Source organism: Sturnira hondurensis, unplaced genomic scaffold (assembly GCF_014824575.4).
Source record: "Sturnira hondurensis isolate 20B ecotype Veracruz unplaced genomic scaffold, ASM1482457v3 Scaffold0001872, whole genome shotgun sequence".
Classification (NCBI taxonomy): domain Eukaryota; kingdom Metazoa; phylum Chordata; class Mammalia; order Chiroptera; family Phyllostomidae; genus Sturnira; species Sturnira hondurensis.
In genome coordinates this window covers 5869921-5897577 of record NW_028074503.1, presented here as the reverse complement: position 1 = coordinate 5897577, position 27657 = coordinate 5869921, and the positions used below count along the sequence as shown (strand labels likewise).

General features: G+C 37.2%; 1 protein-coding gene across 1 annotated transcript in view; it reads right to left on the bottom strand.

The window, feature by feature from the left end:
* TAF4B (TATA-box binding protein associated factor 4b) overlaps window positions 1–27657 on the bottom strand; it is a 127533-nt gene that overhangs the window by 35653 nt on the left and 64223 nt on the right. The window contains exons 10-13 of the mRNA XM_037032241.1: window positions 14651–14820; window positions 12297–12427; window positions 6553–6678; window positions 896–952 (exon numbers count right to left, since the gene is read on the bottom strand). Of these exons, the coding sequence (XP_036888136.1) occupies window positions 896–952; window positions 6553–6678; window positions 12297–12427; window positions 14651–14820 (484 nt within the window). The remainder of the gene's footprint in view (window positions 1–895; window positions 953–6552; window positions 6679–12296; window positions 12428–14650; window positions 14821–27657) is intronic.

The window sequence follows — 27657 nt, the reverse complement described above, 5'->3', positions numbered from 1 at the left end:
ATCCTTAATCAGAAATGTGAACAGGCTTGATGATTTATTCAGCAGGGAAAAGAATCTGTAGGTCAAGTGAAAAATTTCACACACACACCCCCCCAAACACACACCACATCTTCAACCTTGGGTACTTTCATTTCCTTCTGTTCTCAGCAGCTCTGGGGGCAACTCCAGTGAGATCCAATATTAAGGCTCAATTAAAATAAGCTCCAATTAGTGGAGCTTTTTTCTCTGGGGCTAGAAAAGTCAGGAAATGGATATTGGGAAATGTAAAAAGTCAGCTACCGAGAGGAGGCTGCAGACATAAATGAACTTATTTGTTGATTTCTACAGTTGCTATGCAGAGGCCTCTGGGAGTAAAAGCTTAACCAGTCTAAGCTATAAACTAAAACCCCTGCAGCTAAACATGAACTGTGTGAAACAAAGGCTCCATTCCAGAACAGAAAACTGCTGGGCCCAGAAAATTAAAAGCCAGAGGCATTTTCCATTTAAAACTAAATCCCAGTACCGCCTCCCAGCCAAAGAATTATAAGCAGTATCAGATTTACAAAACGAACAATTACCCTGGAAAAATGTAGCCTATTGTACAGTCCCAGATGCTAAATCTCAGAAGTTTCTTTTTTTTCTTAATCCCACGTTATATTCCTCCAAGTGTGCTGCTGTAGTTTACAAAGAGCCATTTCTAGACAGGCCTAAGCCTTGGAAATAAATTTTAAAAAGAGAGCACATCACTCATTGACCTCATTTGAAGTACTGCCCTTGCCTTCAGCAGTTCCTGGCCTTCCCCAAGGCTCCTGCAAATGGTATGCAACAGCAAAATAAACCCTGACCCAATTGCCAGGGGAGGGCTGCCAGCCTTCCCTGGAACACAAAGACAAACGTGGTAACTTGAAAGTCCTACCTCTTTGGCTTTCTGCTTTAATCTCAGCTGTTCTGGATCTTCTTTATTGGAACGACTCTATGAAAGGAAAAGAAAATTTTAATAGAAATTACTAGCATCTAAACACTACAGTTGCCATTAAATATTTAATAAATGACGATTTTCTCTTATGATTGAAAACCCTGGCTCCAGGGAAAAATGCCTCAATCTAGTCCTGTGTACTCCCTCTCTGACCACCCCTCCCTCTCATCATCTGGGCGGCTGCTGCAGTTCCAGCCCGGAGGAAGCTTACGCGGAAAATGATGCTAACAGTGTCAGTCAGGTCCAGTTGAGGCATGACATTGTTCTTGTTTGAACACTGAGAACTAAAAAATGGATGATATGGGGAAAGGAAAAGAAACGAGGGTAACTGCTGGCTTAAATGAATGGAAACAATCAACACTGGCTACACCTTAGGTGAACACGTTTTGGAAAAAAACATATTTCAAGGACTATTAAAATCAAGAACCTGATGAACTTTGAACTAAATCTCTCTCTCTCTCTTTGAAAGTGTAATTTAAAAAAATTAAGTAGAAAATATGTCCCAATGTTCCCATTAGAGTATCTTATCATCTTTGGGTCCAGTAATAAATGATTATTGAATGTTACTTTCCACACTGACTCAGTGTAACATTCTAGAAAGGAACAATCTTACAGGACTGCTAATGCTATGATAAAAGAAAGGGTAAGGAACTTTGTCCACGGACAAATATGCTTAGGGTAGGTGTATCCGTCTCTTTCTAACAAATCTATCCAACTCCTTATAAATGTGAATGCTTGTTCTATAAAATGCAACGTGAGCTAATTAAAGATAGCTAACAAAATAAAAACTAAAAGTTATTTTCATAATTCATTAAGTTTATGTGACAGGTTTACTGGTTTATCAGTACTTTTGTTAACAGAAAATAAAAGAAACTGCTTATATTTAAAAGTGCCTTCTAATTTTAAACACCTTAGCTAAATAAATACCTACCTAAGATTCTACCCAAAACTAATAACTTTTTTCTTCATTTTTGTCCCCAAACTACTAAAACTACTTCATTTCAGCTTAAACTAAGGCAAACTCATTTGCTACTTCCACCTATAATATTATAAAAGAATGAGTACACATATATGTATTTATATAAAAATATGTGCAGTATATATCTGCATGTGTGTGTATAATTTTTTGTCCTAGTATAAAACAGGCACATTTGGCTATTGAGTCTTTGTCAATGAATATTAACTGATTATCCATAGTACAAATTGTACTCTGTCCCACTGTTCTAGGCCTTGGAGATATAGAAATGAAATAACAAGACTGAGTTCTGTTTTCAGGTAATTTACATTTTAAGAAAAATAAAATACAAATAATGACTACGAGTGATTGGTAAGAGCTACAAAGAAAATAAAATGTGATAGAGAGGAAGAGAGGGGTAGGGGAAGCACTTCTTTTGCAAGGATGGGAGAAGAGACTCTCTGAGGAGTGACATTTGAGTAGGGATCTGAATGGCAAGAAGGAGGCAGCCATGCAAGGATCCGGGGGATGGAACCCCAAGCAGAAGGCACAGTAATTGCCATAACCTACAATGGGAACAAGCTTGGAATACTTGAGGAAATAAAGAAAGCCTGTGCCATTGGAACACAGGAGAAAAGTTGAGGGAGACAAGATTGGACACCATGTATTGCCTGGTAGGCCATGATAAGGAGTGGGGTTTAATTTTAACTATGAGAACAAGCTACTGAGGGTTTGAAGCACGGGAGGGAGAAGCCACTAACATGCCACTCAAAAGGTCAGTCTGTCTGCTATGCAGAGTGTGTACTATAGGCATTCAAGAGTGGAGACCCAGGCACACAGAGCAATTAGGAGATTGTTCTAAAACAAATGTTGTGAATACAAGACTAAGAAAAAGATGAGGGCAGTCTGGACTAATGTCATAGAGGAGATGATGGTAAGTGATTAAATTCAAAATATGTTTTGCATGTAGTGCCAATCAGATTTACTGATGGGTTAGATGTAGGGGTACGAAGTAAAACAGGACTCGAGGATGACTCCTAGGCTTCTGTCCTAACCAACTGGGAGGATAATCCCAACTTTGTGAGAGGTTAGCAGATTTAGGGGAAAGGAACTCAATGTTCAGGTTAGTTGCCTAAGTAGTAGTCTAACACTCTAAAGTGGGCGGGAACCACAAGCAGCGTGACTAGGGCAGACTATAATCCCAACTTTGTGAGAGGTTAGCAGATTTAGGGGAAAGGAACTCAATGTTCAGGTTAGTTGCCTAAGTAGTAGTCTAACACTCTAAAGTGGGCGGGGAACCACAAGCAGCGTGACTAGGGCAGACTATAATCCCAACTTTGTGAGAGGTTAGCAGATTTAGGGGAAAGGAACTCAATGTTCAGGTTAGGTGCCTAAGTAGTAGTCTAACACTCTAAAGTGGGCGGGGAACCACAAGCAGCGTGACTAGGGCAGACTAAGTGAAAAAGGGAGTGATGGCGAAGCAAGCTCAGAGAGGGAAGGGGTGCTGGACCACTTTTCAAATTTGGTAAAAAGGCCTTTTCAAATTTGGCCTTTTCAAATTTGGTAAGAAGTTTGGGTTTTATATTAGTACAAGAGGAAGCAGCAGAGACACACATGACTTGCTATGAAACATTATTCTGAAGACAGCATGAAAATGTATTATATTAAAAGAAGGAGATCAGTTAGACAATGTTATAAAAGCCCATGTGAAAGATGACTTAAACTAGAGTGGTGACAATGGTGATGAAGAGAATGGATACATTTAAGAAATAGAATACATGTGAAGAGAGAAAAAAGAGTTAAAGATGACTCCTAGGTTTTTCTTTTGGCTTGAACCAGGTGAATAATGGTGCCGTTTATTGAGTTAAAAAAAACACCTATAAGAGTAAAAAGTATTTTGAGTGGGAGGAAAATTGGGAATTCTTTGGTTACATTAAATTTGAGATGCCTATTGGCCAACTAAGGGGAGATTCAATTAGGCAGTTAGCTATGAGTCCAGAATTCCAGAATGTAGACTGAGTTGGAAATATAAATTACAAGGGAATATAGACAGACAAGAAGTCCTAGAATTGAATCCTGGGACACTCCAATATTTGTAAGTCCAGTACAGGAGAAAAAGCCAGGAGAGTGTGTGCTTGCTTGTAATACTTGAGGGCTCAAGGAAGAGTATCTTCCTCTCCCAGCCATCATTCCCATCATAGGAGGGGTCAACATGGGGACTGAGATTGTGGGAGGCCAGGAAGTTTGCACAATAACAAGGCTGTGGTGCCCCACACTGTTGTGGCAGATTGGGGCACGTGAAAGTACATACCAGTGGCCAAGAATGCAGTGTTATTGTGGAGACTTGGGGAGACTCACCAAGGCATGGGCCAGTGGGAACAGAAGCCATGGACAATGAAATGAGGGCCACGGTCACAGTAGTGGCAGACAAGAGGAGTCAGCCAGCGTAGCTATTTGGGAAATAAGTTACATCGATCAAATAACTAAATTGAGGACATAAGCAAATATAATGAAGGTAATAAGGGTCAAGTTTCTTACTATGGAAAAAGTATGTATCAACATGGAAAAGTTAAGCCTAGAAAGAACCCTAAGATATTGGCTGGAGTTGGAGGTATCCATATAAACTCATGGTTTTATAACATAAACACACAAAGAAATACAAGTGTATAATTGTACACACACACACACACACACACACACACACATACATAATACTATACATGTACTTTCTAGATCTGTCCACTGAGGGGCCTACATGTAATGACACCCCATCAGCAATGCGCATACAGTATGCTCTAACTGGTTTCTGGCTATCATCTTCAACTTCATATAAATATGAAGAAATACCCTGGAGAAATGGCTGACTCCAGGGCTGGAGAGAAAGAGTAAAAGCTAGGCCTGAAGTAACATGTGCAAGAATGTAAAGACATGTTCACTGACAGAGAGAGACACGACTAATGGACAGAATTGCCAACTGGAAGGATCTCCCACCCAGGAGCATCAAAATAAATGATAGTAATGGATTACAATCTGTTGAACCAAAGACATTAATGAGCCCATACTGATACGAATGAATGAATAAGGGAAAAAGGAAAGCTTTTCCATACAGTAGAGTGCTGTTAAATATAAAAGAGATGATGAGAAGAACCATGCTTTGACAAACATCATAGAGGTGGCTGATTCAGGCAGTCATCATCTATGAATGCTAATGTTGATATCTAGAGGTTTGATAAGGAATGGGACATATAGGTATATGCAATCTTGCAACACCTTTCTATGAAAAACCCATTGATTACAAAGGGGAAAATGGCGAATTTAAAATGGAGAGACTAGGTAGGCACCCACACAACCAGGTGATCAAGGTTGCCGTTGGTATGATCAGCTGAGAAGAATGCAGCATCACTTCTATCTGCTTCTGCCAAGAATGCATGGTCTAAGTCATGTCATGAGGAAATATGAGACAAACCCAGGCTGAGAGACAACCTACAAAAGGTAAGGTCTACATACTCTTGAACCCTGTCAAAGACATGAAAGAGGCAGACAGTCTGAGAAAATCTGCTGAAAGTGTCTGAAAAGATACGATAACTGAATGTAACACATATTTCTGTATGGGAAAATGGAACATGAAGGGAAAGAGAGTTGAGATAACTGGTAAAATTTGAATGGGGTCTGTGGATTTAATGGTAGTATTACATTGTTCACGTCCTGACTTGGAAGGTTATACAAAAGAATGTCCTTGTTTCCACAAATATATTTAGGACTGATGGGACATCATGTCTGAAGCCTGCTTTCAAAAAGATCAAAAAAGTAATAGAGATGACAGTTACACAACATTGTAAATGTACAAAAACACCACCTCTGAATTGAACACTGAACAGAAAATGAAAAGAATGATACTAGGTCTGTGTGTGTGTGCGCGTGTAGAAAGGGTGGAGATGAAGTATATGAAGCAAAATGTTAAAAGTGAGGAATCTGGGTGAAGAAGATGAGAGTTCTTTGTAGTGTTCTGGCAACTTTTCTTAATTATGATGTGATTTCAAAACAGTTTCTATGAAGTGATTCACATGTGATTAGAACAAATACTCTAAAAGGGGTGGCTGCCAAGAATACCAGAAATTAAAACTAAGGTGTTTAAAACACAAAATAAAACTGGTGCCCAAACTTCACACACAAAGGCCCCAGACCTGCAAAGAAATGTGGAGCAACAAAATGCAAAATGCAAAGCTAATGGAATTAGCTTTCACTCCATTTGGAATCCAGGAAAATGTCTTAAATAAGGGAGGAAGAAACTAAATAATAACCTCACCTGTTCTCTCTGTTATTCTGTCTCTCTCTAACCCATTTCTGGAATTCTATATTTTGTTTCATATAATAATTACTCTTAATTTTATTCATACTCTACCTGTCTACTTTCTAAACTTCAACTTGGCACATATCAATCAAATTGTATAAAACTGCATAAATTGTATAAGACACTGCACTATACCATCCTAGGTATGAAAGATTTTATTACTAACTTTATTTTAAGATATCCTTCAGAGAATCTAAAGTCCTACTAAAACCAAGATAATCGACCAATGATAAAGCCAGTTATGACCTCCCTCCCAGGCCAGATTCACTCATAAATCAGGCAGGCCCTTACCTTGGCTACTTTAAATAACATTTCTCTTTCTTCTAAATCTTTTCTCTGCTTCTCCAGTTGATCCAGCTGTTCAAGAAATTTGAGCTGTGACCTGGTGTCACTAGACAGGATGTAATTTTCACTTGTCTGGAAAAACAAAAAGTCTTATGATGATTCCAGGTAACACTTTCTACATTAGGTATTGTTATACATCAGCTAAAGGCAGGAACATCAACATACACAGGGACCTAAATTTGGGGGAGGTAATATTTTTATTTCTGTCAGACAAACATAACAGAAAAGACTTTAATCCCCTTAAAATCTGAGAAGTGATTAAGCATTTAAATTTCAAACAGCTTTCCTAGTAAGCCTCATTGGGAAAGTGGTAGGGGATTAAGCCAAGCAGACCCTAAAATAGGAAGTGGAAAGCAAACAGAGTGTAGCATTTAACTATAATCTAAATCATTTTGGTTAAATTATTGTCCATCTGAGCAAACTTTAACATGATTAATTAAATCTTAGGTCTGTGAACGGGAGAAAAAAAAAAACAACCCAAGAAACAAACACTTCACTGAAAAATATCCCAAAGATGAAAGTCATCAACCTTGTTTCCATTGTTGAATTGGTCTTACCTTGTCACAAGTGAATACAACTTGCATCAAAATAACAGCGTAAGAAAAACAGGCAAACAATAAGATCCCAAACCCTGTTTTGAGGTTTCCCTTAAGCTATGACCTTGGGCAGAACTACAGTCAAAGAAATTAAGTATACAATTTATAAATGAGAGCCATTAACATAAGTATAATTATTTATCTTCATTGTTCCATAAAATTATAAAGTTTATATTGTTTCATTAATTCTGATATTCTAGAGTATAAAACAGTGCTTTCCAATCTAAATACTTTATTTTCGTCACCTGATATGACGACCCATCCCTCCTCTCTGGTACCTATCTATGAGTATGTGTATGCTTGCCAGGGGCACAGCAGAGGGCAATTTTCCCAATCAATATTTAAAACATCCTGCCGTCTACTCACTTCAGTAATTCAGACATTCAAGCTATTGGAGAGGAAGTGAGGGAAACTGTGTAACTGAAAAAAGAAAGGGTTTTCAGTCAGTCAGGCAAGAGTCAGAGCCTGGCTTATGAGTCATGGGTACAGCGCCACTCCCATCTTTGTTTTATCCCTTGCTTATGGCTGATTCAATTAACTGGGACCAAGAGATTTCATCTGTCCAGGATTCTTTTTAAATTAAATTTTTATTATTAGCATTTAACTAGATCAAGAGTATTACATAGTATAACAAACAAGGATGTATTATTAGTGCTACTTATTTTACTTCATGTATAATACAAAAGGAATTTTCAAATGCTTTTAAAGTTAAATAATACAAGAATATGAAGTACCTTATAGGCCAACCATAGAGACATAAACACAATAACCAGCAGTTTGTTAAATACTTCATCTTTCCCATATCTGTGGGAAATACTGTTCAGATATAGTGGAAATAGTTTACTGACAATTTAATTTTAAAAAGACAACAAACGCGAAATTAAAAAAGGACAGAGACTTTCTAAACTTTAACCCAATCTCATTCCAGTGCTAAGATTCCTTCTCTCTCCCCCAACTTGGATATAACCACCTATGGCTTCATATACGCATTCTTCCTTTACTCTTCCACACAGAAAAGAAATGAGCGCATCCCTACTCCCACTGAATCCCCAACCTTACTCAAATAACAGTAACCCCAATCTTGCCATGGTCCTTCCTTTCTCCCCAGTTGGCCTGTCTAACTGAAATCTTCATGCACCACAGAGTACAGTGGTTTAGCAACAAAAATATAAGGACCTAAACCAAATGACAAGACCATCAAGTGAACGCCATTCTGCCTAAGGAAAGCATTACAGCCCTTCCAACTGGAAAATACAGAAGCTTCTCCACAGCCACTGATATGCAGAAGTCTATAATTTTTCCTCAGTGGGAAACCACGGAGCAGAAAGATCAAAAGCTTTGTCCACATGTCACTTTCTACTTCTTTGCTGAAATCTCAGTTTATGAACTGAGATACAATTGGAGAATTGTATCTAACCAGGTGAAAGGTTATCGAAAGTAGATGGATATTAAATAGAAAAATGGTGGGATTTTTGCTTTCAATAAAATAGCTCATTTTGTGAAATTTACAGAGTAAAATTTCCCACATTGTACAGATAAAAATAAATCCTATGAGGGATGAACTGAAATATAAGGGCAGGGCCAAATCAGTGACACAAAGATTATTACCATCAAAGTCTACAAAGTAAGTATAATTTTGAAGTAGACTCCAATCTAACTAAATGATTACTGTTTCTGTTTAAAAAAGGATGATAACGGAACTACCTTTCTATGTGTTCAAATTCAGACAGTCGCATTAGCTGTATTAAGGAGTGAGTTTGGGGAAAGGAATGAGAAGGTGGAAATCAATCAGGATAGGCCACGTACAGACAGTAGGTTATGGAGGCATTAGTTTTAAAATAAGTTAGTTATTCAGGGAGACTCCAGGTGAGGTAAATACTATCCATTTTGCAAAGGGTAACTGAGTCACTGGAGCATATGCTGTTGACATTAGGATTCCATCTGAAGGCTGTACACAATAGAGCTTTAACTACCACTCAGAATAGTAAACTCCACCTGGAAAAATGCCATGCCATACTCAATGTATACATTACACTTTGTGTGGAAACTGTCCATTGCAACACTGAAAGTACACTATGTATCTCCGAAACAATGGGGTGATTGAGGTGGGAACAGGGGCAAATCCAAGTCTGAAAAATTATAAGACTCTTTAAAAAGTTATAGTAAAAATGCAAAAATGAAAGGCTAAATGCCTCATATCCCAAAATTGAAGGTAAACTGTGTTTAGAAAGTTAATTGTAATCCCTATAGTAACCACTAAGAAAACATTTGAAAAAAATATACACAAAAGGAAATGAGAAATACACAATAAACAGATCAATCAGGCAAACAAAAAAGGTAGTAACAGAGAAAATAAGAGACATAAAAAGCTATAAGGTGTACAGAAAAATAGTGAAATAGCAGTTCTTCTTTACAGTAATTACTTTAAATATAAATGGATTAAACTCTCCAATCAAAAGGTAGAGACTGGTGAAACGGATAAAAAAACCCATAATCCAACTATATGCTGTCTATAAGAGATCCACTTTAGATGGAAACACATAAACAGGTTGAAAGTGAAAGACAGGAAAAGATATTCTGTGCAGGTTAAGAACCAAAAGAAAGCAGGGATGATTATACTATCACCAAGCAAAATATACTTTAGGTAAAAAATGGTTAAAAGAGGGTATACACAAGAAGATATACACACTTCAGATGCCAAATATATGAAGCAAACATTGACAGGACTAAAAAGAAATAGGCAGTTTTGTGTAACACCTTAAATCTTCAATACCTCACTTTCAATAAGGGACAGAATAACTACGCATAAGACCATTAAGGAAATAGAGAACTTGACACCATAAAACTAACTAGATCCAGCAAACATATGTGAACATTCCATCCAGCAATAGGAGAATATACATTCGTCTCAAGAGCACATGGAACATTCTCCAAGACCGACTGTAAGTTAGGCCACAAAACAAGCCCCAATAAATTTAAAATGATTACATCATACAAAGAGTCTTCTCTGACCACAACAAAATAAAGCTAGAAATCAACAATAAAAAACTGGAAATTTTATGAATATGTGTAAATTGAACAACATACTCTAACCTGGATGGTGTAGCTCTGTGGCTAGAGTGCAGGCCTGCGAACCAGAGGGTCGCAGGTTTGATTCCCAGTCATGGCACATGCCTGGGTTGCAGGCCAGGTCCCCAGTGGGGGCCATATGTGAGGCAACCACACATTGATCTTTCTCTCCCTCTCTTTCTCCCTCCCTTCCCCTCTCTAAAAATAAATTTAAAATGTAAAAAACCCACAAAAAACAGCATATTCTAAAACAGCAATTTTCAACCTTTTTTTCATGGCATACTTAATCTAATTTCTAAAATTCTGTAGCACACCAAAAAATAAATTACATTTTTTGCCAATCTGACAAAAAAGGGGTGTAGTTTTGATTCATTCATATCAGATGGCTATTGTTGTGTTGGCTGTTGTTATTTTTTAACTTGTCTATCTAAGGGAAAGAGGTCCGTGTCCCTGACTGAACAGTTAAGTACTGCACGGTTGAGGAACTCCTGTGGTGCACCAGTGTGCCTGGCGCAGCACACCAGTTGAATATTGCTGCTCTAACTCAACCAATGAATCAAAGAAATCTCACAGGAAATTAGAAAATGAAGATAAATGAAAACAAAAACACAATGCATCAAAACTTATAAATACAGTAAAAGCATTGCTCAGAGAGAAATTTATAGTCGTGCACGCCCACATTTAAAAAGGAAAATCTCAAATCAGTAACTTACTTTTACACCTTAAGGAACTAAAATAAAAATGAAAGTGGGATCATTACTAACCTTACAGAAATAAAAGAGATTAGAAGAGAATTCTATGAACAACTGGATACCAACAAATTAGGTAATTTAGAAGAAACAGAGAGAAATTCTAGAAATACACATGAAGAAGTACTGATAATTACTTGTTTTTTAAAAAACTTTTTCTGATGATCATGTATTTTTAGGTCCAGCAAATTCTCACAAAGATTTATACAAGTGAGGACCTCAGCAATTATACAAATAGCCCTTCAAAGGTTCTAAATAAAACAAAAAGGAGAGAAAACAGAATGACTTCTCCAGGGAACTACTGGTGATACGGTAGCTGATACTGCCCTGGATTCCACATAACCTACGCCCAGGACATCATCACAATGACCATTCTTTCAAACTCAAAACCTCAGGAGGTTACCCACACACCACGTTGTACAAAATCTAGCTATAAACACTTCTTGATATAGAGAGAAAATGTTTATCTTCTTTTTCATCCCTCATCACCTCTCCTCCAAAACAATAATTCAAATAAATCAAGGGCTTCCATTTGATAATGGCAAGTAATTTGGTTCACACCATTAGGGACTGACAGGCTATTCTTGTGTTCAATTTTTTTATAAAAGCAGTCAATAATGATAATGAGTGACACCAGTATCAGCATTCCATATAATCATTTAACTTATTTTTTTATTTTTATTTAATTCTTGTTCAAGTACACAGTTTTCTGCCGTATATTCCTAGCCCTGCCTCCCCCAGTGCTCCCCACCTCACTCCCATTTCCGCCCCCCACCTTAGTTATTGTCCATGTGTCCTTTATACTTGTTCATGTGAGTCCACCCCCTTTTTCCCCTATGATTCTCTCCCCTCTCATTTAACGTATTAAAAGGAACAGGAGTGTTAGCAGAGTATGGACCACTGAAGAGAACCGAACTATCCACACTGAAGAGAACATAACTATTCCACACTAACATAGCTTCTTTCCCAATCAAAAGCTTTAGGAGGAGAAGCCTCAGGCAGAGCAGATGCATATTTCAATTTAAACTGACATAGACGCTTTGAATACCATTTTAACTCTATTTTATTTGTCATGTAAGCATATCTAAATAAAGCAAATTAGGAATGAGATTTTGATTTTCTAGAATATTTTCTAGCATATTTCATGTTGAGACATGATATAGGTCTCAAGTATTTTCTTTAAAAATATATGTAGAATATTAATACACACCTGAAAACTACCTTGAGCACAACAAAGAGGAAAAAGAGCCTATACCTCTCTAATGATTTCCTTTACCTTGTAAGTTGTCATTCGATGCTGAGCAATTGTTGTCAGTTTTTCTAGAAGGCCTCGTAATCGCTCCTGTGTTGCATGGGAGATCAAATTCACAGCATCAGAGTTAAGTTCCGTAATGTCATGCTTTTTACCTGTGGAAGCAGAGAAAATCCATTACGTGTTTTAGTAGAGGCTGATAATTGAAATAATTAGCACAGCAGGTATTCTGTTCCCCCTGGAAGTCATACCCATTATGAATAAAGGTTTAGAGATTATGATTTTCCTGGTAAAGTCACAACTTCAAAGATCTTAGACATTATATTAATAAAACCTAGCCTGAAGCCTCAGAAAATATAGACATTGTTTTACTTAGCCTCTAGAATCATTCTCCTTGCAAGGTCATTTATAGGACAAAGTTAATAAGAACACAAATCAAGTCTAGCGTTCAGGGAGAAAAATGGTAACTGCAGAAATCAGTGCCATATTCTGTTAATTTTAGTAATTAAAGAAATGGAAAATTACATTTAATTCTATTTGACACTGTTAACAGTTTATGACAGTTCAATGAATTCAGATGCCCTGTCTACAGACATACCTATATTCATTTTTTCCATTACCAATCATGCTTATGATCAGATAAATTGACCTGTTAATTAACTTACAAGTTGAAATGGGTTGAAAGCCTCATCATTTCACCCATCCATTTGAGTAACTTCTCTTCCATTATATCTCCTTCCATAAATAAACCAAACTTTTATTTTTCCTTTTGCTAATCTTCCTTTCAGAAAGAAACTTTTAGGAAAACAATTTGGACCAATAGCCAAAGGCAGAAGTTCATTTATAAATCAACCTTATCACTATTTAAATAGTAATGTCCAGCTTAGTGAAACTACCTATATCAACAGAGACCTAAATCTAAAGATATAGGCAATTAGGGAGTCTAATTTAAATGAACTTTTAATTGTGTTGTTGTGTTCATTTTTAACTAGGCATATACACAGAAATTTTAAAAATATCACTTTGATTTTGCACTCTATCTGAAATATACTTATATATCCATCAAAGTGTGAATGAGTATAGCAAAAAATAAACTTTAATTAAAAGCCAACAAATCTTACATACATTCTTCCACATTATTCCATAATAAATGCTAAACTGTAATTCAAAATGAGGACTATAGTAAAGCACAGAGGAAGAAGGTATAAAATTATCCACCTTCTCCTAAGCCAAACCTTTAAAATGTAGTTCATTTCTTTCTAGCAAAACTGAATTCATCACCAATTTTAGATTCAAGAGGGGAAAACTCAAAAACTACAAAGTCAAATCTACTTCACCAAAACCATCAGCACAAACAAATAGTGGGGGCTTTCTACAGAAGGGAGGGTGCACTTTCAGAACAATTCAATGATTAAAATCACAACTAAACATAGGGCAGACAGGGAATGGCATGCCAGTTCCTGCTTAAATTAAGACGGTATTTAAAGACATTTAGTTTTGAAGGGAAACTTTGAAAATAATTTTACATGTATTTCTAAAGCAAACAGTTGATCCTATACAAAAGACCATATTTTTAAAATATTAGAAATAAACAAGGCTGGGATTTGCAAAAAATTCTAGGGCTTAGTGAACAATCAAATGTTTTAATGTCTTCACTAAACCTATAAGAAAATGACAAAGTTACAAAATGAATAGTGTAAAAACTCTCACTTTTAAGCACAACACTTTAACAAAGTCAACATAACTGATTAAGGAGACAAATGGGTTTTTACAGAATGTCTGTGTAATTTAATTTAGGTAATTGCAAACAAGAGAGAACACTGGCATGGTTACCTTCCTAAGATATTTAAGTAGAAAAATCTTCCAAAAATTTGGGGGGGTAAATTTATAATTTCAGTTATTAAGGAATGGTTTAGTTTTTAACTGTTCTTTAAAAAGGGATTACTACTATAAATGAAACACGTTTCTAGAAATACATGATTCTATCCACTCTATAGCCTTTCTTTTAAGCTTAGATCATTTAGAAGGAGTTTTGCAACTTCTTGTCATATTAAAAGACAAGTTTGTGCTTCATCAAGAACTGAAAAGTACAAGAGGCAACCAACTGATCGATGTTTCTCTTTCACACTGGTGTTCTCTCTTTCCCTTCCTTTCTCTCTAAAATCAACAAATATATTCTCAAGTAAGGATTAAAATAAATAAATAAATAAATAAATAAATAAATAAAAGACTTCTTTCTATAACACCCATGAAATCTTAATATTTTCAAAGTCTCATATAAGCCTCATAGTTTCAGGAAGACCAACCAAGACTATTTTTTGCTATTTTCTCTGACACAGGTAGACTTGTCAGGTCAATAATCATAAGCTGGCACTTACCAATGTCTAAAATTCTCTTTTGTAGAGGTCCAATGAAAAGAAATGGTTCATCTTTACATGACTGAACAAGTGTACCAACCAAGTCAGAATTTGTTGCTAAGATGCAGGCATTTTCTTCATTGAGGTTGACCCCTGCCATTGAAGTCACATCATTGAGGTCATCTTCCTCTCTAATAGAGAAAAAGATATAGCATTTTTGGTAGGAGTGGTGGTAGTGGTGCTGTTTATGTGTATGAATGATTTAAGAGAGCAAAGAATTATAGATCTCTTCTTATAGCAAAAACATAATTTTACTCAATTCATCCAAGCAAGAGAAGAAATGAAAAATGGCTGCTATCTTTCCCTGTAAGCCATTAAAATTAATCGGTATCTCTAACCATTGTGTACATTTAATAGAAAAATAAATCAGAAGCAACTTTCCCTTCTACTGCAGTGGGCCCCAATGTTTTGGGCACCAGAGACTGGTTTTGTGGAAGTCAATTTTTCCTCGACTGTGGTGGGGGCTGCGGGGGGGGGGGGAAGGCAGGAGGTGGAGTTCAGGCCGGGAAGGAGAGAGGCTGGGGACCCCTGTTCTAGCACCCAGCTCTCCCTCTCTTGATTTAGTACATGAGATAGACCAAGAGGAATTTGGAACTTATACTAAGTTATCCACAAATCCCCTACAATGAAAGACACAAAAATGGAAACAAGACTTCTTTGCTTTGTCTTGTGGGTAATCAAAAGCCCCTCAAACTTCTCCACTGCACTCTGCTGTTCCACTGAGGGGCAGCAGAACTTACCTAGTCCTGAAAGGTTCACACCCTCATAAAGGCCCTTGAGAAGTTTTGTTGACTAGCTATTCTGAAACCAAATGGTTAAAATTCTTTTGATTTTTCTCCTTCAGACTTCAGGTGTCCTCCAACTTTGAATCAACTGCATTAATTAAACCATAACCTTGAGCAAATGGCTGCAAAGGGCCTACATATAACATATAAAACTATACACACACAGGCATAAAAGACATACATATCAAACATAAAATACATCTGAGTATCTTATATTGCACCAGTAAAATTAAATGATTGTTTTTATCTAATAAAACTGCTACATGGCTATAGTACTAAGAAGAGTATGTATGTCTAAGGAGTGAAGGAGCAGAAGGAGGGAGGGAGAGGGAGGGAAAGAGGGAGAGGGAGGAAGGGAGGGCGGGAGACTGAAATTCCTTCACGGCACTTTTATCACCATATATAATAACAAGCACATTATTAATCATAACTCACACACCAATGCATAACATAATTTACACAAACATGATCATATAAAAAGATGTTTCTCTTTACTGCGTGAGCCAAATGGCATATCATGAAGTCTCATGTCAATAGATTTAAGTTATGAACCTCCCTGTGGTAATGCACTGTGCACAGAAAAGGGAAATAAATTATAGTTGTCAAGTGCTCAAGAAATAAGGGCCTCTGCTGTTTAAACAGCAGCACATTGGGGTGTGGAAGGGTCTGTACTCAAAACATATAGATAAGATATGCAAAATCAGTGAAAGTACAGTACTAGACACAGCAGTTGAAAAGTAAAGAGAAAGAACAATGATCTTATAATCAAAACAGTATATTTAAAAGCTCAACATTAAAAGGTGTTTTTCTGCAATGAGGAAAAAATAAAAAATAAATCAATACCTCACACCACCAAATTAAATATGAGCTATAAAGAAACCATATGTAAATGGCTAGACTCCACCTTATCAAATATCAGAAGTATGAGAGGCTCAGAATGGTTCTAAGAATCAATTTGCTATCTATGTAAATTATGTAAATAAAGTAATATGTCCAGAAACATCTAAAGTATAAGAATAGGAGACCATCCTAAAGATGAACCAAGGTAATATATATATGATACATATACATATATATCATATACTATCTCTCAGATTTCATGTACACATATACACACACACACACACACACACACACACACACACATATATATATATATGATCTGAGAAAAAGTATTTTTACAAAAACAAGTATCAAGAAAACAAAAACAGCCCTGGCAGGTTAGCTTGGTTGGTTAGAGTGTCATCCTGATACACCAGTTACGTGCTCAATCTCCAGTCAGGGCACATAAAAGAATCAACAAATAAATACACCAATAACTAGAACAACAAATCAAGGTTTCTCTCTCTCTTTCCTTTCCTCTAAAATCAATACATTTAAAAATTTTTTTAAAGGGAAAATGAAAAGACAAGCCACACACTGGGTGAAAATATTTGTAAAAGACACAGCGGATAAAGAACTGTTATCCAAAATGTACAAAGAACCCTTAAAAATACAATATGAAAACAGTCCTGTTAAAAAATGGGCCAAAGACCTGAATAGAAGCCTCATCAAGGAATATAGATAAATACATGACAAATAAGCATCTGAAAAGGGAACCTACATCTTATGTCAACAGGGAAATACAAATTAAAACAATGAGAGACCACCGCACACCTATTAAATGGTTAAAATTCTGAACACTGACAATTCCAAATGCTGGTGAATATCTGGAGCAATAGGAATTTACATTCATTCCTGGTAGGAATGCAAAATGGTACAGCCACTTTGAAACATAATTGGACAATTTGTTACAAAAACTAAGCATACTCTTTATTATATGACCCAGCAATTTCACTCCTTGGCGTTTACTATAATAAAGGAGGTGATTATTTACAGCTACACAAAAACACATGCATAAATGTTTGTAGCAGTTTTACTCATAATTGCCCAATCTTGGAAACAAACAAAGTATCCTTCAGTAAGTAAATAAACTTGGGTACATCCAGACAATGAAATATTACTCAGCACTAAAAAGGTAGGAGATACCACACCATGAAAAGATATGGACAGAACTTAAATGCATATTACTAAGTGAAGGAAGCCAAATTAAAAAGGCTACATATTGTTAATTTCAACTATATGACAGTCTGGAAAAGCCAAAACTGTGGAGACTAAAAAGACCAGGGGTTACCAGAGGTTCAAGGGGAGGAGGGATGAATGGGTGAAGCAGAGCATTCTTATGGCCATGAAGCTACTCTGTGCACTACTCTATAAAGGAGGATACATGTCATATATTTGTTAAAACCTATAGAATGTAAGAACCATAATTTAAACTATGGGCTTTGAGTGATAATGTGTCAATGAAGGTTCATCAATTTTAATGAATGGACCACTCTGGCTGAGGATGTTGATAATGAGGAGGGCTGTGCATGTGTGAAAAGTAGAGGAAATTCTCTGCATTTCATTTTATGGTGAATCTAGAACTGTTCTAATAAATAAAGCCTATGTTTAAAAAGACCTAATACACATCAATGAAAACTCAGTTCACTCCCAAACAGTTATTTTATATCAACGGGATTCAATGTTTTCTTCCTCTGAAAAATGAGTAACCTAGAAGAGGTGCTTTTTAAGTTCCGTGAGGCAGCTGACCTGATACAGAACAATCACCAAGGTGTACTGTGAAGTGAAAACACAAAAACAAGGCACGGAATAATACAATGTGACTTGAAAAAAATCATACACACATCCATATGCACATGGGTATAACATATTTCTAGAAATATATAGGAAAATTCTCCTTTGGAGAGAGAAATAGAGGAGCAAAGTTAGGAAGAAGACTTATGCCACATTATATACCTTTCTACCTTTTGAATGTTATACTACACACATGGATTACCCAAAGTGATTTAGTGATAATTTACAAAATAAATCAATAAAAATTTAGATGGAAAAATGGAGAAATTAAGATGAAGTTTATACCTAGACCCTTATCCTTCCCTTAAAAATAAAATCAGAATTGTGTCCTGGATGGTGTAGCTCAGTGGATTGAGAGCAGGCCTGTGAACCACATGATCGCGGTTCGATTCCCAGTCAGGGCACATGCCTGGGCTGCAGGCCAGTTCCCGGCAGGGGACCCAAGAGAGGCAACCATACATTGATATTTCTCTCCCTCTCTCCTTCCCTTCCCTTCTAAAGATAAATAAATAAAATCTAAAAAAAAAAATCAGAATTGTATAAGGTGTAAAATACATAAGTCTTTATACACACACACACACACACACACACACACAACATTGACTGTGTTCAATCTCGGATGTGCACCAGGTACATGGGCCCTGCAAACTGCACCTTGCTTCCACAGGAGAGTTCCTGCACACTTCCTGGTAAGATCTGACACATAGGCTGGAGAAACCAAGCCAGGCCTACTGACTACCAGTACATAGCATACTACTAGAACATAGAATTCATCAGTGAGAAGACAGTCCTCTGTTTGTATTAATAGCATCTTCTCCCAGACCTTTCTGCAAATAAGCAGGGAACTAGCCACCCATTAAGATTTGTTCTTTCCTGTCTTCCCTCCTCATTATTTGGCCCTGAGCAGAACACAGCTCTGACGAGTACAAGCTGTCAGTTGCTATGGTTACAGAGAGCAGCAGGAGTAGAGGAAGACCCCTCCTGAGGGAAGAGGAAAAGGTGCCACAATAAATAGTACCCAAGTCATTTAAAACTTCCTCTAAGAAAGGAGGCAGACTGAAGGAAAGCAAAGACATCACAGTGATGTAACAACAGTATCCACAGGGCTAAGACAGGCCTGGATAGTAATAAATGTTTTGATGTTAAGGCATATTTGTGATTCTGGTTTGGTTTTAATTTTAAAGAAGAGAGTGAGAATCTTAGAACTAAATTTTCAAGTCTTCTGGTCTTATGCAGTGCATTTTGATGAAGGCTCTGCGGAAAACAATGTTTTGTGTTGTTTCAAAAGACATACAAAAAAGAAATTTAGTATTGCCTCAATAGAAAAAGGCTTTCAACTTAAAATTCTATGGCGTGTAATAGGGTGCTACGCATAAATTAAAGGAGTATTAACTAATTATCATTAATGCCTTGCACTCTGGCTTCTCAAACTGATCTAATTCTTTAGCTTTTGATAAAGCTAACCATTACTTTGTACCCGCCTTAAATTTCTTTCACCCTTTTAAGATAGGTAATAGCACCAGACTAATTCTTCTGAAGCAGAGTGAATCACATCACTTTCCTGTTCAAAACCTTCCATGTTCCCATGAACTTGACCTGATTGCAAGGCCTTCCAGGACCTTAACTAGCCCTCTACCTTCCCATTATTCAAATATCAACTAGCTCCCACTGATTCTGGCCTTCACTCAGGCTATTCCCTTACAGTCGTAGTCATCAACTCCTCTTGATTTGTTGTTATTTAGCTGTCAAAGCCTAATCTATACCCCAGGTCTACTTCAAATGCCCACCTCCAAAATTCTGTTTGATCTGTCTTTATACTTTTAAGGCATTCATCCAACCGCTACAACTTTTTAACTTCTGAGAACACACTTTATCTCTGTTATGGTAGGTTTTACTCTGTCTTCAAATAACCAGTAGAGTCACCTTAAACTCCAAGTAGAATAATTTTTTATTTACCACATAAAATCATCTTTATTACCTCTCATTCCTGGCATAGTAAGAACTTAAATGGTTGGGGAATTTCTATGTGCTCAGACAGGGTACTGTTCATCTTACAACATCCTGGGAAGCAAATCAGCAGGTAACAATGATGACGGCTCCTTGTCAAACTGCATACCATATAATACCAATTCTACCACTTATTATCTATGTGAAATAAAGCAAGTCAATTAGCCTCTCTAGATTTGCATCTTCAATAAAATGGGGGACATTATAGCCCCTATATCTTAGACAAAGGATTGAAGGAAGTAAATCATTTCACAGAAAAATTATCCTAATATTATATAGAAAGAGCTCCTACAAAAATACCTAGGAAAAAGACCAAGGGTCCAACGGAAAAAATAAGCAAAGCATATGAATCTTCTTCGGTTAACAGAAAATTTAAAATGACTCAAATATAAGATGTTCTACTCTCTATATAAGAGAAATGCGTTTTAACCTGTTACATTGTCCAGTTTTTTAAAGTTTAATAGAACATGTGAAAATAACTTAAGCTTTGTTGGTCAAAGTATAATTTGTTAAAACACCCTCCACGAAGAGTAGTTTGATATTATCTGACAATTTAAAATGAATAAACTGTTCTTCCCAGCAGTTATGTAAATGAGTCACTGTGGTTTTGTTTTCCTAGGCCAAAACACTGGAAACAACCTAAATGCCCATCATTATATTGTCAAAAATACCAAATCACAAGGAAATATGTTCTGATTTAGAACCATCAGCAAGATTTATTACTACTAAGATACAAAAACCAAAATGGAAAACATTATATATGTGTATATCTAAAAAGATACATAAGCGACCACTAAGAGAGGTTAGCTCTAAGCTGGGCATGGGTAGCAGAATGAAAAGAAGCAACTGAGGACCTTACTTTTTTTCACTGTTTTTCCTTCAGTACCATCTGACTTATATAAAAATGTATGTTGTACATAGTCAGGTAAATAAGTTGCTTTAAAGTTTTTATTAAAAAAATCAAAATTTTCCCTTAGATGAGCAATTTTCAATGGATGTGCCACAAGAATTTTTAAAATATGCAACACCTGACTAGTTAGGGGCACTGACTTCTCTTAATTGTCAAATTAAAAAATGACAACAGTCAACATAACAGTAGCCATCTGGTGTAAATGGAGCAAAATTATACCTATTTTTTCCATCAGATTGGCAAAGGATGTTTTCTAGCATGCAGCAACATTTTAGTAATTCATCTACGTATGCCATGAGATGAAACAGGTTGAAAACCAAGGCCTTAAGTTACTAATCCCTGGTAAAGAATATTCAGTATTCCTTTTCCACCACTCTCAGGCATAACCTCACTATTAACACAACCAGTACATAAATTCACCAGCACCCTCTTTATTCTCCCTTCTACGTCCTTTTTGAAGTTTTCTCATGGGAAATTGTCTTTCTTCATATCAACTCAAATGTAGTGTAGCATATTTTAGTATTTCTCAAACTTTAGTGATTTTAGAAACCACCTAGAAGTACATTTAAAATGTACATCTTACAATCACACCCACACACACACAGCACCCATGATTTTCGTTCAGTGGTGCTGAACGGAAACAGAGAGACCAGAGATCAGAGACCAGAAACCCAGAGTTTTCTAACAAACATACTCAGGTGACTGATGGAAATAGTTTGTGAACCACACAAGCTTGGAAAAACAGTGAGCTAATAAAATTAAGAATACCAATTCTGAGCCCTGGCTGGTGTAGCTCAGTGGATTGAGCGCGAGCCTGCGAACCAGAGGATCGCAGTTCGATTCCCAGTCAGGGCACATGCCTGGGTTGCAGGCCAGTTCCTGCCGGGGACACACAAGCCGGGGACACATAATGTATTGTGTGTCCCCGGCAGAGGCAACCATACACTGATATTTCTCTCCCTCTCTCCTTCCCTTTCCCTCTAAAAAAAAAAAAAAAAAAAAAAAAAGAATACCAATTCTGTAGTTAAAGAGGCCGAGGTTCCAGTCCTTGCTGTGACAATTATTAAAAGGATGTCTGTGAACAAGTTTCTTGCCATCTCTATTCATCAATTCCCCTATCTGCAGAATGGAGGTGAAAACTGTACCTATCATGTAATTTTGGCTAAAAATTGTATTAGAAACTAAAAATGGGCATTATTTAGTCAATGAAGCATAATAAAATGGTTATATATTAACATAACATTTTTATGAAAACTAAAAATATTAAAATTTTAGTCATTAGAAGAGTGGAAATGTTTTTTATTTTTGCAAATTTTGAATGGCTCTTTTTACAGATGCATGGTTTTATAACACAATGTCTTGGTAATTCAAAAAATATTGGTTCACTGAGTTAGATGGATATTCCAAATTTATATTCATTACACATAATCCAAAATCACACGTTACTATCTGCACCAATCTAATCAGAAAATATAAGTGATGATGAGATGTTGTTTGAGATGATCATGAGATGTTGAGATGAGATGATGAAATGTTGAGATGATGAGATTTGAGATGCTGTTAAGCCCATGGTAGCAGATATGAGCTTTCCAAAATTTCATTTTTTTCTTTGAAAAGCTCAACCTTATTATTGGCAAAATATACAGTCAGTTGCTTTCTCTGAAGTGAAAGATTCACTTTTTCATTTTCAAGAAAATGTGTCAAATTCCCAAGTCTAAGTAACCAGTCTGTCAGTTGTTCTTTGCTCTTTCAAGTGAAAATTATGGTCCATGAAAAACGTGGTTAGTTTACCTCTCACCTGAAACAGAAGCACAAGTACTTGAGGCAACCACAATACTTTGACATGAACCGAAAGAAGGGCTTTATGCAAACTTCCCATTAAGTCATAATGAGTGTTAAAAGGTATGCACTCAAGGGTTGAGACTTTATAAAAATACTAATGTGTACTGACTGCTTCATTGAAAACATTTTTACTACAAATACTAGCTTCTTCTCTTAACTGTGAGTGTGGGTAAAGAATAAATGGCTACAAGTAGGCTTTGTGCCCTTATCGGAATCAATGCTAAGGTGCCAGCTCTCTCACCATGATAGCTCTGAAACCATCAGTGCGAATATACTGAAAAGGGTAAATAACATGATGATGACGATGATCATGATGAAGAAGAAAAAAAGAAGGAAACTGTTTTGACCCACCAACCTCCCAGAAAGATTCTCAGCTTCAAAACTATTTTATAGACCACAATTTGAGACCTGATGATCTGTACTTGCAGTCCTAAACCTATACTGAATATAAAAAGATACCAATTAAAAAATACAGATCCCTGTCCAGGTCTAGTCTCCAGAGATTTCATTTTGGATGAGCCCCACAATCAAGAATTTTAACAAGATCCCTGGAGGACTCTGAAATTTTTGATATCTACTATACTAGCAAATATTTAGAAATTGTTTGAAAAGTATCTACCATCCCTTCCCAATATTATATATTCTTAATTGAACGATTAATCTTTTTCTTTTTAAAAAATATATTTTATTGATTATGCCATTACAGTTGTCCTATTTCCCCCCTTCATTCCCCTCCACTCTGCACACCCCACCCCTTTCATTTATGTCCATGTGTCACAAGTTCTTTGGATTCTATATTTCCCATACTATTCTTGCCCTCCCCACTGTCTATTTTCTACCATCTATGCTACTTATTCTCTGGACCTTCTCCTCCCTTCTCCTCCTTCCACTCCCATGTTGCTAACCCTCCATGTGATCTCTATTTCTGTGGCTCCCCTCCTGATCTAGCTGTGTACTTAATTTGCTTTCGTTTTAGGTGTGGTTGTTAGTAACTATGAGTTGCTGTCCTTTCACTGTTTATATTTTTTATCTTCTTTTTCTTAGATAAGTCCCTTTAACACTTCATACAGTAAGGGCTTGGTGATGATGAACTCCTGGAATTTGACCTTATCTGAGAAGCACTTTATCTGTCCTTCCATTCTAAATGAAAGCTTTGCTGGGTAGAGCAATCTTAGCTGTAGGTCTTTGGATTTCATTACTTGGAATACTTCTTTCCAGTCCCTTCTTGCCTGTAAGGTCTCTCTTGAGAAATCAGCTGACAGTCTGATGGGAACTCCTTTGTAGGTGACTGTCCCCTTATCTCTTGCTGCTTCTAGAATTCTCTCCTTCATTTGAATCTTGGCTAATGTAATTATAATGTGCTTTGGTGTGTTCTTCCTTGGGTCCAACTTCTTTGGGACTCTCTGAGCTTCCTGGACTTCCTGGAAGTCTATTTCCTTTGCCAGACTGAGGAAGTTCTCCTTCATTATTTGTTCAAATAAGTTCTCCACTCGTGGCTGTTCCTCTTCCCCCTCTGGTACCCCTACAATTCAGATGTTGGAATGTTCAAAGATGTCCTGGAGGTTCCTAAGCCTCTCCTAATTTTTTTGAACTCTTATTTCTTCATTCTTTTCTGTTTGTTTTTTTTTTCCTTCCGGTCCACTCCCTTGATTTGAGTTCCTTTCCATCACTATTGGTTTCCTGTGCATTTCCCTTCATTTCAATTAGTTTAGCCTTCATTTGTTCCTCTAATTTGTGACTAAAATCAACCAGTTCTGTGAACATACTGATCACCAGTATTTTGAACTGTGCATCTGATAGGCTGGCTATCTCTTGGTTGCTTAAAGTTACTGGCTCTGGGGCTTTGAGCTGTTCTTGAGCCATAATGTTTTGGTCTGTTTGCGCCTGTTACGGATGAAGGGCAGAGCCTTAGATGTTCACCAGGGTGGGGCGACCCAGTTGCTGGGTTGTAATGCTGTATGTGGGGGCGGGGTTAGAGGGGCAATGGCGTTTGTTCCACTCTCTCTCGGGTTTTGGTCCCCCTTGCTGCTTCCCACAAGCAAACCTGGCTCCCCTGGTGCCGGATCCTGGGTGTGTGGGCCTGTGCACCCTCCAGGACCCTGTGGGTCTCTCCAAGGAACTCTCTGTGAGCCTGGGAGCCTCTCCCGGCACCTTGACCCCGAAAGTCTTTCCAATTGGTGCTTTCAGGCTCTAATTCCCGTCGCTGGGGCCCTAGCCTGAGCAATCTGTCTCACTGCTTGCTCCTTCGCTTGGTATATCTGCTCTTTTGCTTGGTTTATCTGCGCTCGAATGTGTGACCAAGTCAGCCAGCCGCATTGCCCCGTTGTCCCCCACACCTGGGATCTGCCAACCGCTGCCTGAGCGCCTGGGTCAGTCCGGCAGGTCTTTCCAGCCTGACCCACTCCACCAGCCACTGACTCCACCCCTCTTACCGGTCTGGCTGAATGGTTTGTTGTTGTCGGACTTCCATACAGTTCAACTTTCTGTGTTTTGGCTGCGTTTTTGTTACTAAAACTTTGTTGTCTTTAAACTTGGTTGTGCAAGGTGGCACAGTGTTTCCACCTACACCTCCATCTTGGCCGGAAGGTGAATGATTAATCTTGTTAGGAGATGTTTACAATAAATCCTTCCACAGTATTATCACTGTCTCTGACTTTCATCCTTCTTGAGAATGCCCTCCTCATGAAATGGTATGCCCTGCCTCCTGCCCTCCTAATCTGTCTTTAAAGTCTCTCCTTCCCAGCTCATTCTGCCTCAAACTATAATTTTTCTTAATTAACACTTTTCTATGACAAAAATCTGGCTAAAAACTTTGAAAGATGTCACAATCTCATCTCCAAGTCTTCATTCTTGTAATCCCCCTGTGAGGAATGTTTAAGAATCCATTTTCTAACAAGATCTAGCACGAGGCAACCCCTCCAAGAAGACTTCTTTGTCTAATTTTGATGCCAGATTCGGTGCTACTGTGGGCACAGCTCACATGGATGCTTCTTTGCCGTCTCCTTTGTCTTTCCAACACGAGAGGGTTTTTGCTATCAGAGACTGTTTTCTAAGTCCCTGCGCTCTGCAATGATTTAACCACATATACTGTGCCATATATTATATAACGAATGTGTATTATTGATACACTTGTACATTTAAGGACAAACAGACTCAATACCACAAATCAATGAATTATATATGAAGCACGGTAGAGAACATGTTTTATCTACACTAGAGAATCTGATTCCTACAGTATGAAAAAATGGACTGTGAAGTTGGTGGAATAATACTATCTATGTACCTTTGTCCTATATTATTTTCAAAAAGCAGCTTTTAAAGAAAAGTTTTAAATATCACTTTAAACTCCTAGCTTTTAAAAGACCTTCACTAACATAAGTAATATACAAGGTTTGTCTGGAAAAGGTCCAACCGTTGTTAATATAACAAGAACATTTTGCACAACATTGATGTAACCTGGCAGCCAAGGAAAGTAGACTGAAACGCGCATGTGTGTACAATGACAACTTCACTGTTTTAGTCACAGAGGGGTGGTAGACGCCACTGACTTAGCATGTGTACTATGAGGCTGTTTCATTCCAAGTGACTGAGTGAGTAGAGCAATGAATCTGAATAAAATTTTGTGTTAAGCTTGAACATTCTTCCACAGAAACCATATGGATGATTCAGAAGGCCGTAACTATCGGCAACTGGTGATTGGCAGCTTTATCATGACTATGCACCCAACTCATTCATCATGTCTTGTGCAGAGTTTTTTGGTGAAACATGGAATCACCCAGGTGACACAGTCCCCCCTATAGCCCAGATTTGGCACCCTGTGAGTTCTGGCCTTTCCCAAAACTAAAATCACCTTTGAAATGGAAGAGATTTCAGACCATCAATGAGATTCAGGAAAATACAATGGGGTAGCTGATGTCAACTGGGTGAAGTCCCAACGCGCCTACTTTGAAGGGGTCTGAGGCATCACTGTCTTATGTACAATGTTTCTTATATCTTGTGTCTTCTTCAACAAATGTCTCTATTTTTCATATTGCTTGGCTGGATACCTTCAAGACAGAGCTCTTATATGCATTATTCATCCACAAATGTTTTACTATTTCTCTCTAAAATATAAGGAGTCTAAAAAAACTTAACCATAAAGCATTATCACATTTTTGAAAAATCAACAATAATTCCTTATTATCATCAAATAGCCAGTCAGTTTAAACAGGTTTAACTGTACAAACATGCAGAGGCTGTAATATTTGTCACTTCTGAAATACTAAGAATAAAACATGAATCTCTGGCACCCTCTGGTGTTTCAGAACCATATTGCTTCCCTTACTCATCCCTGGTACACTAAGAAACAGAATAGAAACTAATGAATAGAAAATAATGATTTTCTATGCGGAAAAAAATCTTCAGTTAGAGAGGTAGTTTTGAAAACGTAGTCATATATCACTCAGCTATTCCATCTCACTCAGGTAAGTGAAGACACAATTTAATACCATACAATAATACCTCCTCTTATTTAACAAAAGAGTCAACGTCAAGGCTCTGTTTCAAGCTTCAGTTCAACAATAACTTAAACAATATTGATATTAAATACCCAAGAATACAAAATGAAATAAAAATACATCAGTCTGAAAAGATGTGTATAAAACCACATCTGATTCAAATTACTAGACAGCATTACACAAAATAGAAAACTGTAGCTTAGTGCAAAAATAAAAGATAACTTTTAAACTGAGAGTCCAGGGAAATCGTAT